General features: G+C 44.0%; 1 protein-coding gene across 8 annotated transcripts in view; it reads right to left on the reverse strand.

Annotated features, from left to right (window-relative positions):
- Positions 1 to 21,698, reverse strand: part of birc6 (baculoviral IAP repeat containing 6) — a 103,849-nt gene that overhangs the window by 66,245 nt on the left and 15,906 nt on the right. For 4 of the 8 annotated variants that reach the window (XM_023963262.2, XM_023963260.2, XM_023963261.2 and 1 more), the window contains exons 8-36: positions 21,502 to 21,668; positions 20,214 to 20,272; positions 18,426 to 20,105; positions 16,152 to 16,301; positions 15,836 to 16,061; positions 15,158 to 15,318; positions 14,220 to 14,351; positions 13,977 to 14,108; positions 13,451 to 13,617; positions 13,227 to 13,360; positions 12,393 to 12,554; positions 12,185 to 12,316; positions 11,859 to 11,956; positions 11,637 to 11,784; positions 11,393 to 11,526; positions 10,267 to 10,413; positions 9,996 to 10,183; positions 9,410 to 9,718; positions 8,594 to 8,693; positions 8,198 to 8,412; positions 7,906 to 8,114; positions 7,449 to 7,801; positions 7,138 to 7,357; positions 3,970 to 4,106; positions 3,735 to 3,872; positions 2,842 to 2,969; positions 2,603 to 2,734; positions 1,780 to 1,995; positions 1,522 to 1,705 (exon numbers count right to left, since the gene is read on the reverse strand). In XM_023963262.2, coding sequence (XP_023819030.1) covers positions 1,522 to 1,705; positions 1,780 to 1,995; positions 2,603 to 2,734; positions 2,842 to 2,969; positions 3,735 to 3,872; positions 3,970 to 4,106; positions 7,138 to 7,357; positions 7,449 to 7,801; positions 7,906 to 8,114; positions 8,198 to 8,412; positions 8,594 to 8,693; positions 9,410 to 9,718; positions 9,996 to 10,183; positions 10,267 to 10,413; positions 11,393 to 11,526; positions 11,637 to 11,784; positions 11,859 to 11,956; positions 12,185 to 12,316; positions 12,393 to 12,554; positions 13,227 to 13,360; positions 13,451 to 13,617; positions 13,977 to 14,108; positions 14,220 to 14,351; positions 15,158 to 15,318; positions 15,836 to 16,061; positions 16,152 to 16,301; positions 18,426 to 20,105; positions 20,214 to 20,272; positions 21,502 to 21,668 — 6,358 coding nt within the window. The remainder of the gene's footprint in view (positions 1 to 1,521; positions 1,706 to 1,779; positions 1,996 to 2,602; positions 2,735 to 2,841; positions 2,970 to 3,734; positions 3,873 to 3,969; positions 4,107 to 7,137; positions 7,358 to 7,448; positions 7,802 to 7,905; positions 8,115 to 8,197; positions 8,413 to 8,593; positions 8,694 to 9,409; positions 9,719 to 9,995; positions 10,184 to 10,266; positions 10,414 to 11,392; positions 11,527 to 11,636; positions 11,785 to 11,858; positions 11,957 to 12,184; positions 12,317 to 12,392; positions 12,555 to 13,226; positions 13,361 to 13,450; positions 13,618 to 13,976; positions 14,109 to 14,219; positions 14,352 to 15,157; positions 15,319 to 15,835; positions 16,062 to 16,151; positions 16,302 to 18,425; positions 20,106 to 20,213; positions 20,273 to 21,501; positions 21,669 to 21,698) is intronic. The other 4 variants (XM_078931717.1, XM_023963258.2, XM_078931716.1 and 1 more) reach the window with 3 other exon arrangements.

The raw sequence follows: 21,698 nt of genomic DNA on the forward strand, positions 1-21,698 counted from the left end.
ATGTTGGCGTGGGTCTATAGGGATTTTAACATGTTGGCGTGGGTCTATAGGGGTTTTAACATGTTGGCGTGGGTCTAAAGGGGTTTTAACATGTTGCCGTGGGTCTTTAGGGGTTTTAACATGTTGGCGTGGGTCTATAGGGATTTTAACATGTTGGCGTGGGTCTATAGGGGTTTTAACATGTTGGCGTGGGTCTAAAGGGGTTTTAACATGTTGGCGTGGGTCTATAGGGATTTTAACATGTTGCCGTGGGTCTTTAGGGGTTTTAACATGTTGGCGTGGGTCTAAAGGGGTTTTAACATGTTGCCGTGGGTCTTTAGGGGTTTTAACATGTTGGCGTGGGTCTATAGGGATTTTAACATGTTGGCGTGGGTCTATAGGGGTTTTAACATGTTGGCGTGGGTCTATAGGGATTTTAACATGTTGGCGTGGGTCTATAGGGGTTTTAACATGTTGGCGTGGGTCTAAAGGGGTTTTAACATGTTGGCGTGGGTCTATAGGGGTTTTAACATGTTGGCGTGGGTCTATAGGGGTTTTAACATGTTGGCGTGGGTCTATAGGGGTTTTAACATGTTGGCGTGGGTCTTAAGGGGTTTTAACATGTTGGCGTGGGTCTATAGGGGTTTTAACATGTTGGCGTGGGTCTTTAGGGGTTTTAACATGTTGGCGTGGGTCTTTAGGGGTTCTTTTAAGTCAGCAAGTAATGACAACAGTCACAAAGTGCTTTACAGAAAAACATTAAATAACAGCACATAAAAATATGTAAGAATACCATATAAAATACATCACAGTTAAAAAACAGAAAATTAGCAAAACAATACTTTCGTTACTTCTTTTTATGGTAAATTCATTTTGTGAGTATTTTTACTTTTCCATTAAGGTCTACTTATTCATTTGATTATTCATCTTGTTTTCCAGTTTCTTTTTATTATAATATCTTCCGCCATTATTTGGCACTTAAGTCCTTTAAAATTTGTCCTCCAGAATTTTTCACCTATTCTAACCATTTAACTGTTAGCTATGACTTTTCGTCCCCCAAATCCTTGAACTCTTCAAATAATTCCAGGATTTTTGCCTTCAATGAAATACATGAGGAATCCTTGGTGCAGAAACTCGCTGGTTCGATACCCAGCGCTGGCATTTTTCACAAAAATATATTTTTTGTTATTCTGCTGTTTTCACTTTATTTATGGTCAACTTTGATCATTTCTTTATTTAATTGTTTACTTATGTTTGCCAAATATTATCCTTTAAGTTTCATTTTCATTCAGCAATATAGCATTCAACCCTGCATTTTGTTCTGGTTTATCTTCTGCCATTGTGCTACTGTAGTATGAAAAGTGCTCTATAAATAAAGTTTGATTTGATGAAAAACTCAACAACTATGTGTAAAAATGCAGGCACGTACATGAATTTGGCAATAGTCACATTAAATGTGAAAGCCTCCTTACGGTAACATTTCATTAGATTTCACTGGTGTTTTTTGCTTCTAAAGAAAAACTTTACCAAACTCAAACAGACCTGCCATGATGTCCTGCAGCATGCATGTGAGGGAGTACTGAGCCCATGCGCCTCCCCAAGAAATGTCTCCCCGGTTGAAGTCTGTTCCAACCAGCAGCAGCAGCAGTCGCTCCAGCTGCTGCTCGGACACCACCTCACACAGGTGGATGGTGGGTCTGGTGGCGTTGGCTATCCGAGCCAGAACCTGCACAGAGAAAGCAGAGTCACCGGGAATTCTACAGAAGTCCTTCTGTGAGAGGAGGTCCATGCTGTGGATACCTTGCAGACAAACAGCAGCAGGTCGGCATGGCAGGTGAAGTCCATGGAGAGCAGGAAGAGGGCAAGCTTCTGCACCACGGAGATGCAGCGCTCGTGGGACAGGGTGAAGGGCAGAGGCTCCACTTCTGGGGCTTCTTTGGCTGTTGTGGACTCTGCATCCAATGTGGAGCGAGGCCATTCCGCTGTCCGCCGCAGACGGATCAGGTCCTTAAAGTGCTGAGGTGGCAGAAAAAACAGAAAGTATTATGGGAAAGGAATTAGACGTCTTTGCTCTTTCCCAGAGAACAAAACTGTAACTATATATGCCCTCCATCATCAGAAAAATACCACAAAATGTTAAAACCACCATTGAAGTGGGTCTTTAAAAAACAGTTTGTTGTCGTAAAATAAAAATGACATGGAGGGCCACATTTGGCCCGCGGGCATCGAGTTTGACACATGTGCCGTAAAGCAACAAAATACAAATATTACAAAAACTGAATACAGTTATCTCATTAGCAGTATGTGTCGTAAATATATTTACAGCCATCTTTTAGTGTCGTTGAGCCTTTTTACAACTCAAAGACATTTCCAATCTACCTGGATCTGGAAAGCTTCAGACAGGATTTTCTAATCTCTCCACCAATGCTGCCTTTTTTATGCAACTTTTCAGGCATCGCTCACCAACAGCAGCCAATGATGTTATAATATTAAACAGCTTATAAAAAAGGGCAACAGTGAACCAAGCTACGCATTTGTTTTGTTTTTTCTGTGTAAATCTCTGTGGGATCAGCAAAAACGACGTGAGGGGTTTCTGGTTTCCAGAAGGAAGCGTGAGACTCACCTTTGAAGTGGCTTGTTTGAGTTTGGCTTGTTCCACCAGCAGCTTGTAAGAGGAGCCCTTGTTGCTCTGGATCTTCTCCTTCTCGATCTGCTCGACCAGAGCTTTCTGTTTTACTTTTAGGAGATTTAACTGCTGCAATAAAGACAGGATGATTAATATCAGAACCAAAACCTTCCATCTTAGTATGTAGCATGTAGTATTGCGACGGAGGAGGCCAAGAATAAACCAGACACATTTACCTGCTTGTGGTGGACGAGCTGTTTGCGGATCTTGCGAGAGTAGAGGCGATCTAAGCTGCTGCTGCCTTTAGCAGCTCTGGTGGGGTTTTGGGTCTGGAGGTTGTTATTGATGAAGCTCCACTGGCTCCCTAAGAGACAAAAACAATGCGTCATGCAACAGAAGGAACACTACCGGTACCGCTGGTTTTCAGTGAAGACACAACAAGCTTAACCCATCAGTTTACAGCCGAGTTTACTGCCAGAGTCCTAAAGACATTTGATTCAAAGTTCAAATTTGGTTCAATTTACAATTTCAAATGATTTAAATAAAAGACAATTTGATTCATTTTTATTCCAAGTTTCTATTTCAAAACCAAGGTTCATCACAAAAAGTGTTCATTTAGCAGGACTCCTGAGAGAAAAGGAATTTTTAAAATCAACTATTACAGAAAACATGATTTTGGCCTTAAAATGCCACTAAGTGCATCTCCAAGTAGATTCTTTAATTTAGTCTTTTTCTTTAATCTTAGGTATACCTAGTATATTTATCAGATTTCTGTCATTGTTGAAAAAATAAGCTTTGGTAAAACATTTTCTGCACATTGTTTTTGCTGCTTGCAAAGAACCATTTTCTAAATTTGAAATGTAATTCCTAAGATTAATTTATTTTGGCAGAGTTAAGTGTTGTTTATTCATTTATAGCCTTACATTAAGTAAAAAAAAAATTAAACAAGAATTTAGAAGATTTTAGAACAAATATATATACTTGAGATTTGTATGGGTAAAGCAGCGAAAGTCTACTAAAGGATTCCAGCAATCAAAAGCCAAATTTTAAATAAATAAATAAACAAACAAAGCTGCAGATCTCCGACCAAACTGAAGTTCGGCTTTTGACAAAACGGAGCCCGACATACCTGATCCAGGTCTTTCCCTTTCTTTCCCTGCAAGGTTCTTCTTGCCGCCTGAGGCCTCATCTTCTATGGTGGACACAGAATCCAGCAGCCTGGAAACCAGCATCATCACCCAGCTAATCATGGGGATGTCCAGAACACCTGCAAAGCAAACACCCACCTCAGGTTTCTGCAAGTCTTCAGTCTAAAAAACATCACTCTTTGACATTATTAAGGGCTGTCCCGGGACTCATTTCACCTTCAGTCCTGGGCTGGACCACCGCCTGTGGCTGCTGCAGTGGGTTCAGCAAGCTGTCCAGTAAGTTCAGCAGGCCCTCCAACACTCCGCTGTTGCTTAGGGATCTTTGGCCAATGCAGGACAGGAGCATGAACACCCTGCAATGACAAGACATCGATTCAAGGCGCCATTAGAAATCTCACTTTTACCAAGATGTTTGTTAAAACTCAGAACACCACCATAAGATGTCTGAAAACAAGAACCAAAAACCTTGATTACTGGATGGAACACAATATGTTTAAAGACCCACCAAGAGGACTTTAGAAAGTACTCCATCACATCCCTAAGACATCTAGCAGAAACTCACAGCTTTTTGATGGATAAAAAGATTTTTTAAATTCTAGTTGTAATGCATTTTTGCAGCCAAAAGGTGGCAGCACTGCACAGAGCTTTAAATCTGCCTACTTTAAATCTGCAGACAGAAGCACTAGTTTCTGCAGGACTGTAAGGATTTCTCGAAAATCAAATCAACTTTTTGATATGCAAAAACATTTCAGATTTTTGTTTCCTTTAGCTGAAACAGAAATGAAGGAAGTTTCTGTGTTTGGATGAGACCAAACCTATCAACCAATCACTGCAGTCATTTGGTTTAGGTTGTAAGGTTAGATTAGACCTAATATATCACCTTTTAAATATAATCAATAAGTGCTTCATCCTAGACATGACGTGTTGATTAGTGAATGCAGAAAGTCATGAGTCCTGCAGAACAATAGTTCTCTGTGTGATGAAGGCAAATGACTAATAGAGGCTGGTGAGGGGAGGACAGCTTCTGCAACATCTTCAGACCACGACTAAATCATAAAGTACAGAGTGGATTTACTCAAGCGTCTTACAACAGAAATACTACAGTAATGGTCTCTAACTACTTGTTTTATATTTATTACGACTTCATCTTGCTAAATAGATTTACAGGTAATTAAGAGCAAGTGAGAAACAGGAGAAACTACAGAGTCATCCTCGCGGCTTCGAGTGATTGAGGAAGGGGCCAGTTGAAGAAAAGAGTTCAGGGAAAGACAGATGTGGCTTGGGCTTCATGAACTGACCCAGCATTGTATTTATGAAAGGGAAATAAGCATTATTATAATACATTACGCTAGATTACATTATAGTAAATTTTGATCCGCTGCTGTCCTGGGGACTCATTTATAAACGTTGCGTACGCACAAAAGAAGGCGTACGCCACTCTCCACGCAATAGTTGAGATTTATAAAAAGCAAACTTGACGGGAAAATGTGCGGTCCTTCACGCAAGCTCTGACCCAGGCGTACGCACAAAAACGGGTGAAATGAGAAACGGCGACGCCGTCGGCAGATGGAAGAAACGCGTGAAAGTGAAAATGACAATACTGCCTCTCATAAATAACATGAAGACTTCACAAAGCAAGTCTTACAATTAACAGCCTACACAAACACCCGTTGGACCGATCAGCAGTGAAACAAACAAAAAAATCAAACGAAAATTACAACAGAAATTCAAATGAACACTTATTTGCAAAAAGAAAAGTGAAATATGTTCTACAATATTGGCATGTTGTGCAATTCATCCTCATAAATAATATAGTTAACAGAACGAAATAATGTACAAAACTGAGATTCCCGTCAATGTGTCCGTCTGGAGGAGCAGACAAAGGTGCAATCAGACAGACAGATGGATAGATAGAGAGAGATGCATTAATTGTCCACTAGGGAAAGTTGTTTTCATAGTAAAACATTTCTTCATAAGCTATGGAATTATGGTATTCATGCATATGCCTTTAGTTTGTTTCATTTTTGATAAAACAATGTATGGCGTATGTCTCAACCATTCAGAGAGCAACAAGAAATTACATTTGCTGATCAATTTCCCATTTCCACGTTGATTATTACCGACATTTGTAGCTTGTCAGATGCAATTAAATGGATGGAAATAAAATCCCCCATCACAATGCGTAATGACGCACAATGGCTGATCTTGCGCTCTTAGAAGATGTGGCAAATGGAAGAATTCGGAGTGAACGCATCTGTAGACAGCAAGAAAACTTGCTGGCAAACGAGGACGAGTGGCTTATGAGCCGGTTCCGACTTCCTCTGCGGGCTTTTGGGGGTGTGTCACCCGGTGCATCTGGCGCGTCGGCGTCCCCCTGCGCGTCAGTCACCACTCCACTTAAGGGATTTCCCAATTATTGCCGCCAGTCTCTCATCAAGAGGGGTCAGCTCCGGTGTCCCCCCCACCCGTGGAAGACACACTCTGGCGGTGCAGCGCCAGACGTTTTTTTGCCTCGACTTCGATGTCCGACCATTTCTTTTTTATTTAACCACGGTCCGAGGTTGTGAGGCTACAGCATTAACGACGTCTGCCACTCACGTGGCTTTTTGGCATTAGTAATGCCCACACTGTGCCCTCCAAACAACATTATTCTCCTCTTTTCCACCTCGCCAACGATAACTTCTACTTCACATTGAGTGAAGTTACGTTTTTTTCCATTTCCTCTCTGTGTTCGCCATGGTTTCGCAAGCCATGAATATTCATTTGTGGGCGTTTCACGGACTATTTATGGTCAACTATGGGCGTGTCATGAGGCCGCAAAAGCTGCGCAGCATTTAGAATCGGTTGTGATTTATTAAGGGAAAGATGCGTAGGATGTGCGTGCGCACGGTTTTATAAATCCGAACATTTCTGTGCGTACGCACGTCCTATGTTTCATCCGTACGCCACTTCTGACGCAAATCCTACGCAAAGTTTTATAAATGAGGCCCCTGGTCTTCCTTCCTGATGCAAAGGTCCTACTGAAAATTAGGTCAAAGGTTCAGGCTTTTTGAAGCAAAGGTCCCTCAAACTATGGCCCGCGGTAGTGAATTTAATTTTATTTTCAGAAAGTGTTATTTATTTCCTGGCTTTTTTCTTTGAAGCTCCTAGAAAGGGTTTTTATTAACTGGTTATGTGTGGCTTTCTGGAAAACCATAAATGTTTACGCTTAGGCAATATTGCGACGTTTCTGTCACAAACACACATGCATCATCTTGTACAAACAGGAAAAAAGATGGGGCATTCCATGTTTCACTGTAGATTTGCATCTGCATTTCTCCTCAGTATCAGGGAAGACATGGCAGTAACTTGGGGAAAAAACTCATGGAATCTGAGACCACCCACCTGTCCTGAGGAAAAATGAGTAGCTGTTCTGAGTTGTAGAGCTCCTGCAGAACATTAGAGAGGAACTGGCCCCACCAATGCTCGCCTCCACAGAGCTGCACCAGCAGCAGGCCGGCATGGAGACGGATCTTGGGCGTCCCACTGATGCACAGGTGCTTGAAAAGCTCTTCACAGGCCTGGGCGTGGAAGGTGCTCTGGAGAACCGACGGCACAGAGTGTCCTGGAAACATGCAGACCGAAGATTCAAGTGTTTGCGCCCCAAACGACAGAACTCACACGAGCAGCACTGTGGCTGCGGCAGGTCTCCTCACCGTTGTTGGAGTGCAGCAGGCTGAGCAGCGTATCCAGCAGGTAACGAATGATGGTTCTCAGCTGCTCTGTGGAAGAGTTGTGAACCAGATCCTGAGCCCCAGGGGAGCCTGAGGTGAGAAGGGATTTGCGGCTGGCGCCCAGCGACACTCGCAGCCGCTGGACCGCGTGGTGAGCCAGGTTAAGCTGGAGCTGCAGTTGGATGCAGTCCTGATAGGCGGAGAAAACGCGCTGGTCTTCCTCCACCACCTTATCTGGCTTTCGCAGGAAATACTGGGCGTTGTTGGCACTGTTCAGAGGCGGCAGGTCGATGTTCTGAAGAAGGGTTTCCAGCCGATGACAGGCCAGATTGTACCTGGAGCAGGCGGGTCAATTTCATTTCATTTTCCACTTGTGCAGGTAAAGGTGAACAATCAGAATGACTTAAAAGATCCAAAATTAAAATGATGTCAGTCTAACCTGCACTGTATGTCCTCCTGCAGCGCCACCATCATGGACAGATGCTGGTCAACATCGGGCTGACTGGCACCTTCACTTTCTCCCCGCAGAGGATCATGCATGAGCTTCAGTTCGCTCTCCCACGGCAGGATGTAAGTGTGGCCGTAATAAAAGCCCAGGGGGATCTTAGCCCGCGCGTTGGTGCTGCCATAGCGGCCAATCACAGTGATCTGACAGAACAAGAACAACAAACCTGTCAGCTGTTTTGGTGGGATTGGGCTACTGTTTTCTTTTAGTTTGCAGAGAAGCAGACCTTCATAAATCTGCAGACAGGTGGCGGCAGCAGGTTGTGCAGAATGAGTGAATGGGTACTGATGTCAGTTGCCACCACCAGCCGGCGGCCGTCCACCTCCTCGCCCAGCGTCCAGATGTCTATAGACAAAGAGGCTAGGTCGCTGCAGGTCGGGATTAGAGCGTCTGTCAACAGGACTGGATGGCCAAAGTCCAGCGTGACAAAGCGGCGAGCTCCTGCCAAGAAAAGTTCTCCAGTTACCATAAAGAAACTTTAATAATAATCAACCATAAAAATTTATTTTTTTACCAAAACAGGACATCTACTGCTTAGAAATTATCTTTTTTGGCTTTCATTAATAAAAAGTAAATAAATACACAACAGCACATTTGCACAACATATTGCAATAAGACCTACCAGAATGCATCCGCTCGATGATGATGGACTGATGAGGAGGCGGCTGCAGGAAGTGAGACGCCTGGGAAATGGCCAGAGCCAGCCCACTGCCCATGGGACTCTGGAAGTGAGACAGAAAAGACTTCTGGTAAACAAACAAAAACAACAAGACAAAAGAAGGACCACCTGCCGGTAAAAAATGAGTCCTCTAATCTCAAATGTTAAAACTGTAACCTTCAACTGAGAAACATGAGCTTGATGTGGATGGGTCCAATAAAACGACACCAAGAGATTAGGACACAGCAATTTTGAAAATTCGTTCAGTTAGGTTTTGTTTATAGTGTTTCAGGAACATTGCTTACATTCAGGTGTCCCTAGCGATGCCTAAATTACACACGCTCTTCGACCTACCGTAACTCTTGGGCAGTTAACACGATCACCATAAACCAGCAGAATCTGATGCAAAGAAAAGCTCCTTCTCTTATCGGTGCAACATTTTATGTTAAAGCCGCTTTTCTCCCTGACAATCTGTTGATTTACGTTGGTTGTGTTAGAACTTTGCTGCTGTTAAGTGTTGCATGTCAACACAGAGCTGTTTTTCTCCACTTTACAAATTACGTTAATAGTGTAAACGGTTGAAGAGTCCTCAAAAGGATGTCAACACTGAGTCAAAAGGTTAAACACAGCAGAATCCAGGAGCCTCCGTTTCTGTCAAATCCATGTTTACCCGGATGCTTGCATTATAACAATAATCCTGGAAATGTTTAAAAGGTCTCGGACCCCCCCTCCCCGTCATGATCCAGTAATAATTAACAGAGAGGGGAGTGTGAGTCTCACCGGTTTGGACTTGTGTGTGTTCTTGTGTGCAGACAGGTTGACCGGTCCCGTATCCATCATAGAGCCGGGGAACAGGTGCGCCAGCTCGGCACTGAAGGCTGCCGACACGGCCTCATTGGGAGGTGTGAGGGGAGGAGTCATGAAAAGAGGCGTGGTTTTGGGTGTGGGCGGGATGACATCGGAGGGATGAATGAAGAAGCCCGGAGCAGATGAGGCATTGGAAGGCACAGAGTTGTGTATGGGCACTCCAGAGGCCACAGCTGCAGCTGCAGAGGTGGTCTGATGCAGCTTGGCTTCTAGCTTGGCCTTCTGCAGGTAGAAGGTGTTATTGACCCAACAGAACTGTGATGAGGATTTCCCAATTCCCCCTTATGCACACACGCAACCTAAGGTATGGATATGTTTTCTTGGTTTTGAAACCTTTAAATGACTTTTTGAAATATCAATTATTCTCTCCACACAAAATGTATTGAAGGATTGAGTTTTTGTAAGGAGTGCACATAAAAATTCTGCTGATAACAAAAGAAAAATCTGCTTTTCTTGTTTCTAGCTCTTGCCAGCGCCACACAAGGCAGTCATAGTTTACCTGCTGTTGCAGCTTTAGCAGCTGCTGCTGTTTATCCTGCAGGACCTGCAGCTGCTGCTCAGCTGACACCATGGCATGAGACAGCGACTGAAGGGCCACCTGAGCCGCGGAGCTCAGAGCTGTTGAGGCCTCACCAACCGTGCCAGTCGAGAGGCCGCCAACCGTGGGGGTCACACCAAATGTACTCACTGAGGGTCAAAGGCAAAAAGGTTCCCCAAAGGACGAGCATTGAAAGTTGGGCTATGGCTGAGTGACACAAGGAAAAGGTTACCAGTGAACATGCTGGCGTCGTCTCTTTCCACCCGTGTGCCATCACTGGTGGAGATGCAAGTAAAGTGCAAAGGTTCAACCTCCAGGAGTCCAGTTAATGCTGTGAAGCTGCCCTCTGCTGCTGCACAGCTGCTCACCTTACCGTTCCCTGCAAACAGTGACAGTCTAAACTTCAGGTTTATGTTGGGAGAATGCCGAGAGTCAGCGTGTTTTCTACAGGCTGTCAACCGAACAGAAATCCATAAAATTCACGTTTTATTTTAGGGAAGAACAAAGACTGCAGCGGTCAAAATGAAAAGCAACCCGAGTGATGAAGAGGAGAATGAGTGCAAAATTAAACAGAATCCTTTGACCCCTGTTAAAATGTGTACAGTGGTACCTTAGTTCTAACTAGTTTAGTTTTGCAAAACACAATTCCTATATTCTTCTTTAGAAAAACAGGTATGGGTAATGTTTCTATGTAGTCACATGAAAACAAACTATAAGATCATCAGCATAAAACAGACAGGGCACTGGTGAAAAGGTGCAACACCAGTTCAAAAAGCCACACATCACAAAGCAGGGAATGATGCTAGGAAATAATTTTTTGCAGGAAATCTTTGGCGTATTAGTTGGTTCTGTAAGCTAGTTTATTGGTTGTTAAAATGCCCAAAATAATAAGCATAAATTATTTTGGTTCAAACATGCAAGACCCACTCCAGTCACCTTTTTTTTCATTTTCAAAGCATTCCCAGTGATTTTTTATTTATGATTATGCAGTTTACAGCCAAACTTTAAAAAAAAAAAACATTTTCTGCAGAGCAGCAGTAGTATTAAAAAAAAGAACGAAAAATCGCCTCTGCAGGACTTTTTACTGTAAAGTGTAGTTATAATCATCAGCCTTACAGTTTCTAAATGCAATCAAAAGTTACATCTGCCTAAATTTAAACCCCCTCACTCTCTTTAACATGGTATAATTTATTCAGCTAAAAATGAGGGGGGGAATGGTAAATGGGAAAAAAAAACATTGTGTCAATCACAGAGAACTTGTATTTTTTTTAGCTGTTATGAGTCATTTGAACGCCATCTGAAAAACTGATCAAAACGAGAAGAGTTAATTTCTTTGAAAGTCACCAGAATTTCATTACCTGAGAGGATGTCAGAAAGATCAATCTCATCTGACTGAACTCCGATGCTGCTGTTGAAGGCATTCTTACAGGAGGATCCACTGACCTCCAGGTCGAAGAGCACCGGGTCAAACGGAGAGCTGTACAAACCGTACCTGGAGAAAGGCAACAAACCAGGTGAAAAAAGTCAAAATCCAGAAAGGTCCAGACAAACAACATCAGCAGTTTTAGGACTAAAAACCCCTCTGCTGAAAGACAGGTTTACCTGGTCTGCAACAGTGCCTCCAGTGGTGTGAGGCGGTCCTGCAGCTGCCGAGAGATTGCTGTAAGCAGAGAGGCACAGGAAGTGCTGCACGCCGCCAAGTCCTCCTCCTTCACGTAGTTCAGCAGTACGAAGTACCAAAACACAGCACCTGAGAGCCGACAGAACAGAATCTGGGTCACTGTAGGCCTCTGAGGGGAAGAGAGCTGCTGCTGCATTACTCACCGCCTGTTGCGGCAGCAGGCAAGTAAGGCATGTTATCCAACAGAGCTTTCAGCAGGCTCATGCTGAACCCCTGCTGACTCGGCTCCCCTTTTCCATTGCTGCAAATGAAACAGCCATTATTGTTCATCATTAATTCAGTACCACTACACCCAGTTCTGATTTACTGTCCCCAGGACAAAACAAAGACAAAAAAACAGCATCATTGTCATGAAAAGTGCCCATTCGTCAATGAAGAAATACAAAGATGTGGGACAACTCCAAAACAGGACAAAGAGATACAGACACACCCCGTTGTAGGGGAAAAGAGCCTACTGCATGTGTCTTACCTTATACAAAGTGCAAGAAAGCGTGCACACTTGTGTGCTATGCTGCGGCCAGCTTCAAAGAAACACATCCGCACAATCTCTGTTAGCCTCATCCGAGTCTTCACCAGCAGGCCCTCTTTTCCTTCTCTCAAGCTGAAATCCAGACAGGAAGGGTTTTGATGCTGAAGCAGCGCAGACATGGAACCTGCATGTGTGTCACCAGGCTGACCTGCAGGGCCCGTTGGAGAAAACCCCAGCCAGCCAACACAAGATGTCCAGGATAAGGCTCTGAGCATGCTCAGAAGCCACGCTGCCCTCTGTTCGCCGACACAGCCCATCAAGCAGCTTCTCGTGGAAGTCTTGGAACTGCAGCATGGCACATCGCTGAACCCTGGAACACAAAACGAAGTGACAATATTTGGATTAACAGGAGCTGCTTTCAAAAATTCGCTCGATCAAAATCCAGCAGTGAAGATTTAAGTTTTCAGCAGAAAATTTAGATTCAGGTACAAAGCTACGTTTACATCGCTCTCTGCACCATGCCGACTGACCACTTCCAATGAAAAGTCTATGTAAACATGTTTTTGCGCGTTTCAGGCTTCTGTATTGAAAACTCTCATACTTACATGAAGCAAGTTCTAGTTGCAAAATTAAAAGTTGAACCAGGTTGAACTTTGACCAACCATTTGAAAATTGATTATGAAGGAATTAAATTAATAATTGGGGTTTGTGCCCGGCTGGAATCATACGACACCAAGACTTTCATACATCAGAATAGAGCTGTGAAAGAAAAAGCCTGGAGCAAGATTCATGAGATCTGCACCACTTCAGCATTTTGCACCAAGCCTCCTCCAACTGTAGGTGGAGGGCATGTGCTAGTAGAACAGCAGAAAACGAAGAAGCCCCTCCGTGTTTGTCCAGTATGAACACTGCGAGCTGAACACACGTTCAAAACCCTGCACATAGCGTGTAATAGAACGCACATCACAGTGTCTGTAGCACAAGGGAGAGAAGGACCAGATCTGAATTAGTCAATCTGCAGGCTTCAAAGGCAAGAGCAAACCTTTCTTTTGGGATGGACGTCTTCTTGAACCTTCTGATTGTTACTGAAACTTCCTGCAGCAGGTCACAGCCTCGCAGATTCTCCACTTTTTTGGACTGAGCTGAAGCCTCCGTTTTCCCTGCAGACATCTTTTCCTGCACACGGAAGGAGAGGCCAGAATGTGACTGAGGTTCACAGTAGAAGGGGCACCAGACCTGAGTGACCTGCAAGGCGTGGGGTCATACCTTGGAGGCCTGAGCGCGCTGCAGCAGCGTGGTCAGAGAGTGTGCTTTTGAGCTGTGAGGTTTCACACTGGGTATCCGCACCACGGGCCTCGGGCTCTCCTCCATTGCACCCTCGCTGACCGCTTTGATGTGAACCAGGAAGGAACGATACTTCCCTCCTGCTATGCCTGTAGCACCAAGAAGCGTCTGAGTGTTTTACAACTTTTCATTGCCACAATATGAGGATGTCAAGTTAGAGTCAGATTTAAAAAGAAAAAAAAAAAGGGGTCTTCTTTAAAAATAATTTAAAGAAGAAAAAATCAGACAAGGATTTAAAAAAAGGGGGGGGGACTGCTCATTTCATTTAAAAAAAACAGATTCGAACCATGAAACAAAAGATGGTTTAAACAGCTGTGACCACATGATGAAACACTGGCACTTGGACAACAGTAACCCCATCCAGAAGGTAAATTACACCTCAGGCACAATGTACTGTTTAGTGAATAGTTGCTGAGCACAAGATGAAACGGTCTGGGACCACAATTACCTTTGACCAGTTTGGGGCTGGTGAGGCTGAGCATGCCAGAGTGACCGGAGAGGTCTAGCCCACTGGCCAGCCAAACTGGACCACACAAAATATCCTCCTTGTGATCTTCAAGGAATGGACACAGTACCGAGCCTGGAGGGAACAATTAAGCACAGGGAGGGTTAAAACGCTTCCAAAGTTGAGCTCGGCTGAGCAGCTGTGTGACGAAGAACAGCTGCGGGCAGCAGAGGAGATGGCCCTCACCGGAGGTCTCCTCAATGTCCATGAACTGGATGTCCTCTGTAAAATCCTGCAGCAGGGGTTGGCCGTTCTTCTCCCCATTGGCATGGAGGATGTTCGACAGAGGAAAGGAGATTTGTCTGTCTACAGGTGTCTCTGCTCGAAACACAGGAAACAAGAATCACAGGCCAGCACCAACTTTTCTGTGCACCTTGTTCCCAAAACTCTTTGAAGACACACTCCGATTTTTTTACATGTTCTTGTGGCATTTTTTTGATAATTGAAGACATATATAAAGAAAATTAAGGGTTATGTGTGACGGGAAGTAGGGGGAGGAGTTTCTGTGCCAAGGGCTCCACCCACAACTCAGACGGGAATTTCTACTCAACTACCATCGCTCTGACGAACCGTGTCCTAGAAAAACAAGTTTTTTTGATTTGGCTAAAAACCGCATCATCATAATTGAGGGACCTCTCTGAACGCTTTGAAAATGGATCAAAAGATGATCAGAGTGGGGCTTTCATGGACTTCAAAGTGGTTCTTATAGACTGAGAGCAACAGTACATGTGTGGCATCAGTTTTTTACTGTATTAACTACCAGCAGGTTTCTAAGTCTTCACAGAGTGACCAAAAACAATCATCATTTAACTGGTTTTTGTCTCAGTAAGACACCAGTGAGGTTTCACAGCTTCTGGTAAAGCTACCATGTTTCAGACCTTTCATAAATCTCACTATAAGAATAGAAAAAAAAAATCATTTTCACATAGATTAAACAAATAATGTGAATCAGGGTTAAAGTATTTTCTAACGATTTATTAGTGACTTTTTTTAACAAATAAGTGTGGCTTATCACATCATAACATAGTACCTTGAGACTCCTAACCTATAGATAAGTCACATAACAAACACACACAGAAATTGCATGAAAAAAAAGGCTAAGAGTTGGAACACAGGATGCTCACCACTGACTTTGCCCAGGCCTGGAGCTTTGTTCTTTAGTAAAGTGACCTGAATCTGAGGAATGTTGGTGATGTTGGCATTAAGGACAAACTTGAAGTCCACATGGCCCACCATGCATGCCTTGGGAAGGACCAGCTCAAACACATGCTCATCCCAACTGGAGCTTTGGACACAGAAATGCTCGGGTTTAGAACACGAACTGGTTTGAAGCCTTTGAATGTTTTGTTTCTAAAGCTTTGATATCTCATCTTAAGACATCTGACACTTCCTCTGGAATTAAGTAAGATTGAACTCTTACAACCTAATCCTTTTTTAGAAGCAGTTTCTCATTTTTTTTTCCTTTAGCTTTGGCTGTTTCAAATCTAGTAATCAATCATTTCTGCTGATGAATACCGCTTTCCACAAATTTCAGAATAAAGCTCAGTTGTCTCAGATAACAGCCATTGCATCACAGCAAAATAATCAGAAGAATAAGTAGATTAACAAGTTTAACAATAGAAAATGTCTGTTTCACTCAACACTACACAACCATGCAGTTTATCAGGTAATTTCATTGTAAATGATACACTATCTAAAAAAAAGACAGAAAGAAACCCATATGTGCCATTTAAAACTATTATGCCTCCACAAAGAACTTGAACATGCCAATCCTTACTCATAATAAAGGAGGTAGAAGCTACCTTTCACTCTGCAGCTTCCAGGTTCTGGTGTGCTGAGCTGCATCCCCATGATGCTGCTGGTGGAGATGCTGTGGGTGCCGCCGCTGCTGCTGCTCCTGCTGCACCTCCACCCAGCACGGCGGCACAGTGGCTGAGAAGCGGGGGGTCAGCGTTTCAAAGCGTGTCAACTCAACCAAAGACATGAGACTCTCTGTGGTCAGCGATTGGTCCACGAGAAGCTCCACTCCTGCAGCGGGGCCAGCCAGAAACATTTATGTACATGAAGGTGAGAACTGAGAACAGCACCAACCTCAGATGATGGAAGCATCAGGCTCACCTGAGACTCCAGGGCTGGAGGGGTTGGAGGAGGGCTTGGCCCCATCAGAAAGCAGTTCAGCCCCTTTAAAAAGGGGGCCATCGATAAACATGTCTCCATCATCTACATCGTCACACACACCTCCAATTTGAAGGAAATGAAGTTCTCCACCTTCAGAAGAGAGCAGACACAGAAATGAACCTCGTACAAAGATATGCTGATTACCCATCAACCCTCAGGACTTCACATTAGCTCCCCGGACCACATGAAGAGAACCAGCGTGGGTAAAAAATTTTTTAAAAAGAACTGGAATATTTTTCTTTCAGGTAACGACAGTGTGAAACCCAAACTTTTTAAAGTTTATCAGGGATCTACAGTCATGTATCAGCACTGTTTGGGCTGCAGGTTGTTACCAATACTAAAGAACAAAAGATCAATAAACTTCTCTGATATTCAGAGTTTAACATTTCTTTTGTCCTGCAGAACTATAACAATATTAAATGTATTTCCTTTTAACTTTGTCATAAGGTTTCCTGCTGAAATGCTATCATATTTTTATGGTGGTACCCAAAAATGTTGGTGTGGTATAATTAATTTGTTACCATCAACACTTGTTAAATGAATATATTTTTTTGTGTGGTTATTTTTGGAAGAAGAAGTAATTTAAGTGTCAAGCCCTACATTTAATTTTTAACTTAAAATAAATACACCAAATGCTGCAGTTTGTAAAATGATCACTTCAGGCTGGTTTTCTAAAGAAGCCTTTTCTATTCACTTCCATAGGGATCCTTTTACTTTTCGAAGTTTTGGATATTTCTTTGAAATGTCCTTTTTAATCCCTTTACCAACTGGTAAAGACATATGCACATAAAATAACATCGATGTGATTTGTAAACATTTTTGTGCTAAAAAAAAAACCCGTCAAATTAGGTTTAGGAAAAGATTTATGTAATGGTCATTTTTCTATATTATTATTTGCCCGTTAGTAATAGTCCTTAGTTGGTTACCAGGCCAGAAGAACAGGCTTAAGCCATTTAAGATTAACATTTTTTTGTTTTGACAGCGACAAAATCCAGATGCTCGTGCATCCTGCTGATAATTACTTTTTTGTATTTCTTCTAAACGTCAAGTATTTTAACTAATAAAAAAAATGAAAAGTTAGTAAAACATAACAAAAGGGCCTGACTATTGCTGATTGCTAATTAGTGTGCTATTAGCTGTAAAAGACACATTCAGGGAGAAAAGCCTTCTCCCTCACAAGGAAATGACATTAAAACTTGTCAACTGCACATGTGTTAAGAAACACATGAAAAGGGAGACAAGAAATCAATGCGTCTGGGTTGTGGTGCTGTATCCAAGGCAACCACAAATACAACTGAGGACTGCAGCATTCGAGAAGGTTACAAAGAAAGTTGAAAGACAGGGCATTAAGTACAACATAGATTATGGATTAAAACATGTCGGATCAGGATTTTCCAATGATCACATTCCTAGACTTCATCTATCGTCTTTAACAGCTGTATCCCCTTAGGGGTTGTGTAGCTGCCTGAGGCTGCCCCGGCTACTGTTGGGCGAAGGCAGAGAACACCCTGAACAGGTCGCCAGGCTGTTGCAGGGTCCCACACTCACATGCACACCTAGCGGCAATTTAGATTCACCACATAACCTATGAAGCATGTCTTTGGGCTGTGGGAGGAAACCAGAGTGCCTGGAGAAAACCCAGATGTGCAAGGGAAGGACATGCAAACTCCACACAAAGGTCCTAGTTGAGATCTGAACCAGGGCCTCCACCGTGATTTATCTACAAACTAAACCAAATGATTCAACCAAATATATTTTCAGCAGCATCACATACATGAGTGTGGTCGGAGTAAAACAGCAATCGTTGCTTTTGGAATATTTGTTAATAACTGACTAAGTGAAAAGTTAATTCATCAATTTCTCAACGACAAAATAACTGTTAGCTGTAATAAACTAAGCGCAGACAGACTGAACAACCAGGACATATTCTGAAAAAACATTCAAAGAAACTACACAGCAATTAACAGGACTCCATGTTCAGAGCATATTTGAATGCCCTTATTACATTGAAACTTCTGTCAAACTTTGTCTTTCCTAAGCTGCTTGAATGAGTTTTCTGGAAAAAAACACTAACTTTTAAAGTAGTTTAATAATGTCTTGAAAAGTTCAAATTTCTTTTAAGACTTAATGTAGATGAAGTGCAACAGTCGCCATCCACATTTTCAGCTGTGAACATAATGTCAGTAACACGGCAGAAAGGAATGCAATGATTACCTTTAGTGCAGGCACAAAGGCGGTCAGTCCCAGAGCAATATGTAACTGAGACAAAGGGGTCCGTTTCCTCAGGTGCCCCCTCCTTTTTATGCGGTTCCACCTTGGCGAGTACCTCCAATGTGGACAGGTCCAGTATCATAATATACCCGGCCTGTGTGGTGACCACCAGGTGGCCCAGGCCAGCCACCTCTGCTCGCTTGCAGTCTTTGTGGCCGGGGGCAGAGGTGGAGGGACTGGTGACGGAAGCACTGCTGATGGGTGTGGTTGCTCCACATGGAGCTGCAGTTCCAGACCCAGCAGAGCCCGCCGGAGCAGTTTCGAGCCCAGACAAACCGTTTTTTTGGACTGAGGGGGGAGGTTCCTCTGGAGTCTCCTCACTGTCGTCCTCCCTGCTGTCCAGCACATCTGGGGGCAGCAGTATCAGAGAGGTTATGGCATCAGATGGGTCCCTGATCTGCTGCACCTTGATGGGCTCCTCCTTCAAAGTGACAATGCGGGTTGAGTAGTTGAGCTTGTAGAGTGCAAGGTAACCTCCTCCGCTTTCACTGCTCTGAGACTTGTGTTGTTGCTGGTGCTGCTGCTGCTGCTGCTTGTCTCCTGGGGGTAAGATGAGAGGAGTCTGAGGCGGTGACGCCCCGGTGTGTCGGCCCTCTACGCCATTAGCCACTGATTGAAGGGAGTCTCCCTTGCGCTGGCTGCATAGAGCCGAGTGTAAGCGGTTTAGATTGTTGAGAGCCTCGACCTGGTTTGTAGCACTAAGAGACTCGGAGCAACAGGGCTGCAGCCCAACCAGAACGTGAAGTCCGTCCCAGCACGGCGTGATGGAGTCCACAAAAAGATTCTGATCTTCCAGCTGTTTGGGTAGTCTTAGGCATTGCACCAGCGCTCCAGGTCGAGGCGGGCTGTTAACCGCTGCTGTCCCCAGTGTGTTCCATTTGTTCACATGACCGTCCAACCCCCCCAGATTAGTCGCCGTATCAGCAAACTGTTGAATGTAGGTGATGGGAGGATCCTGAAGAAGCAGCTGCTCGTGCGTGTCGAATTCCATCTCGATGATCTGAGGCACAGTGAAGCCCTCCTCGTGCAGCCCTTTGCTCATCAGGCTGTTCATCTGAGTGAACATCTGTCCTGAGGATTTGTCATCTACCTCTCTGATGCTGTACAGCAGCAGCACAGGCATAGTCCTGCGCACAGGGGCCAAGGAGGAAGGGTTCGCAGCCTGAGGCCCGGTCGGGTTAGAGAAGCCCTGCTCCTGGGCTGCAGTCTGAAGGTTACATGATTCAATCTCCATGGGAGCCTGCTCCTGCAGAGGTCCGAGGAAAGGCTCGGGGCCCTGAGTTCTGAGTGGACCTCCTGAGGTCCTCCGCATTGATGTTGGTGCTGTGGCTGAACCACCAGCCACAGGGCTGCTGGAAGCAGAGCAATAACTAAGGAGGCCTCCAGCCAGCAGGCAGGGAAAGGGAATGTTATGGTGGTCAGGGACCTTGTCTTTTGTTTTAGCATGGCTGTGGGCCTTGGTTTGGTTTACTGACGGGTTTGCACCCAGCTCCTCCAGGTCCTTCACCGTGTCCTCCAACACACTCGCCACCACCTCCCACTGGAGTTTTTCTGGCTGCTGGAGCACGCTCAGTGCCGTCACCCCCAGACTCACATCTGTACTCTCCCACTGGGAAGGCTGGCCTGGAGTAGATAGAACAAAATGAGACACTTGCACTGTTTAAAAAAAGAAACATATAAAACAGGGAAGGGAAAAAAAGATTCTGCACAAGATGTTGAATGATGAATCACCTGTACCGGATTCTAATCGGGAATGCTCCTCACCGTCTGAATCCTCCAGCTGATCGTCACTGAAAAATAAGAAGGCATTTTAAAAAATGTCTAATAAGTTAGTCAAACACAAAGTTTCTTTTTAATCACCAGTTGTTTTTTAATCAGTGCAATTAAATTATAAACAAATCGAGTGTGTGTGATTTGTAAGGGCACTCTGGCTTTTTATTATAGTAAAAAAAGATGCTTAAATTGAAATGAGTGTGTGCAGGCAGGGGGGAGGGGTGTGCAATGAACTGGGGACCTGTCCAGGGTGGACCCTGCCTTGCCATTAAGCACGCAGGATAGGCTCAGGCACCGCTCCAACTAGGGCCTTCGTCACATGGACCCATTTGCAGGGTTGACCCATACGGGTGCTGCAAGTTGTCCAGGTCATAGAGGGTCCTAGAGAGGATCAGATCGATCTCGCATTTCCCTTGAGACTCGTCAGCCAACTCAAGGGGTATAATGAAAATGGAATGTACCATTGCCGTGCTTGTGGTACATTTTTGTGAAGTATTTGCAAGGATAATGTGCACTTATGACGCAGGTATGGAGCCCTTCATGAAGCACTTGTTAGTAAAGTGAGGGGGCAGTTGACACTAGGACTTCTGCCGTTTCTAGGACTGAACTCTTCTGGACAGAAATCTGAGATGTTGTTCCTGGAATCTGCTAGAGACACTTTGCAAATTGGGGGGTTACAGCTCTAACTATTCCAACAACCACAAGGAGAGTTGTTACCTTCCACATTTTTCCCCCCATTCTTCTTTCAGCACCTCTGTATTTCTGGATCTTACCTTTTCCCTGATGCTGCCTTCACTTTAGATTGCTACATCTATCACTATGGCTGTCTTCTAGTTCTTTTTTAGCCATAACCCTTTTGTCTGTCTATACCTGGATGTCACACATGGTCATAGCGTGGTCATTTTCAACTGCCATTGATGGTGTTCCTGTTCTTAGCAACTCCTTTTCTTCTCAGTTGTATCTGCTATATACATTTCAACAGTTTAACAGCTATAGTTTGAAGTTGACTGCAATTTTCTGTTAAAGGCTGAACCAGCAGATGTTTGGTTCAGTTAAAGAAAACTAAACATGTTTGATGGGGTTTTCTCTGTACTTACAGCCTTCCAAATGACTGTTTTAATTCATTTTATTTGTGGGTGAGAACCTGTGAAAAGTTAAACATTTGCTGATAAGGTGAGCTGCTTTTGTTTAATGTTTTTAATCAAAGATTCTTTGAGCCTGAATGTTAAGACTTCATGCGACGTACCTGTCCCCCTCGAGCTTGGGCAGGTCAGAGCAGGAAGATGACTCCTCTAACCAGTTCAGTGTTGGTCTCTGTGACTCCGTCAACGTCAAACCCTGCTCAATGCTGCACAGGATCAACTGCCTCAATATGACCGGGTCATAGGGGTTGACATCGAACTTTAAATACACCTGTTAGGCACACGGTTAGAGAGATCTGAA

This window comes from Oryzias latipes, chromosome 15, assembly GCF_053564925.1.
Source record: "Oryzias latipes strain Hd-rR chromosome 15, Olatipes_Hd-rR_3.1".
Classification (NCBI taxonomy): domain Eukaryota; kingdom Metazoa; phylum Chordata; class Actinopteri; order Beloniformes; family Adrianichthyidae; genus Oryzias; species Oryzias latipes.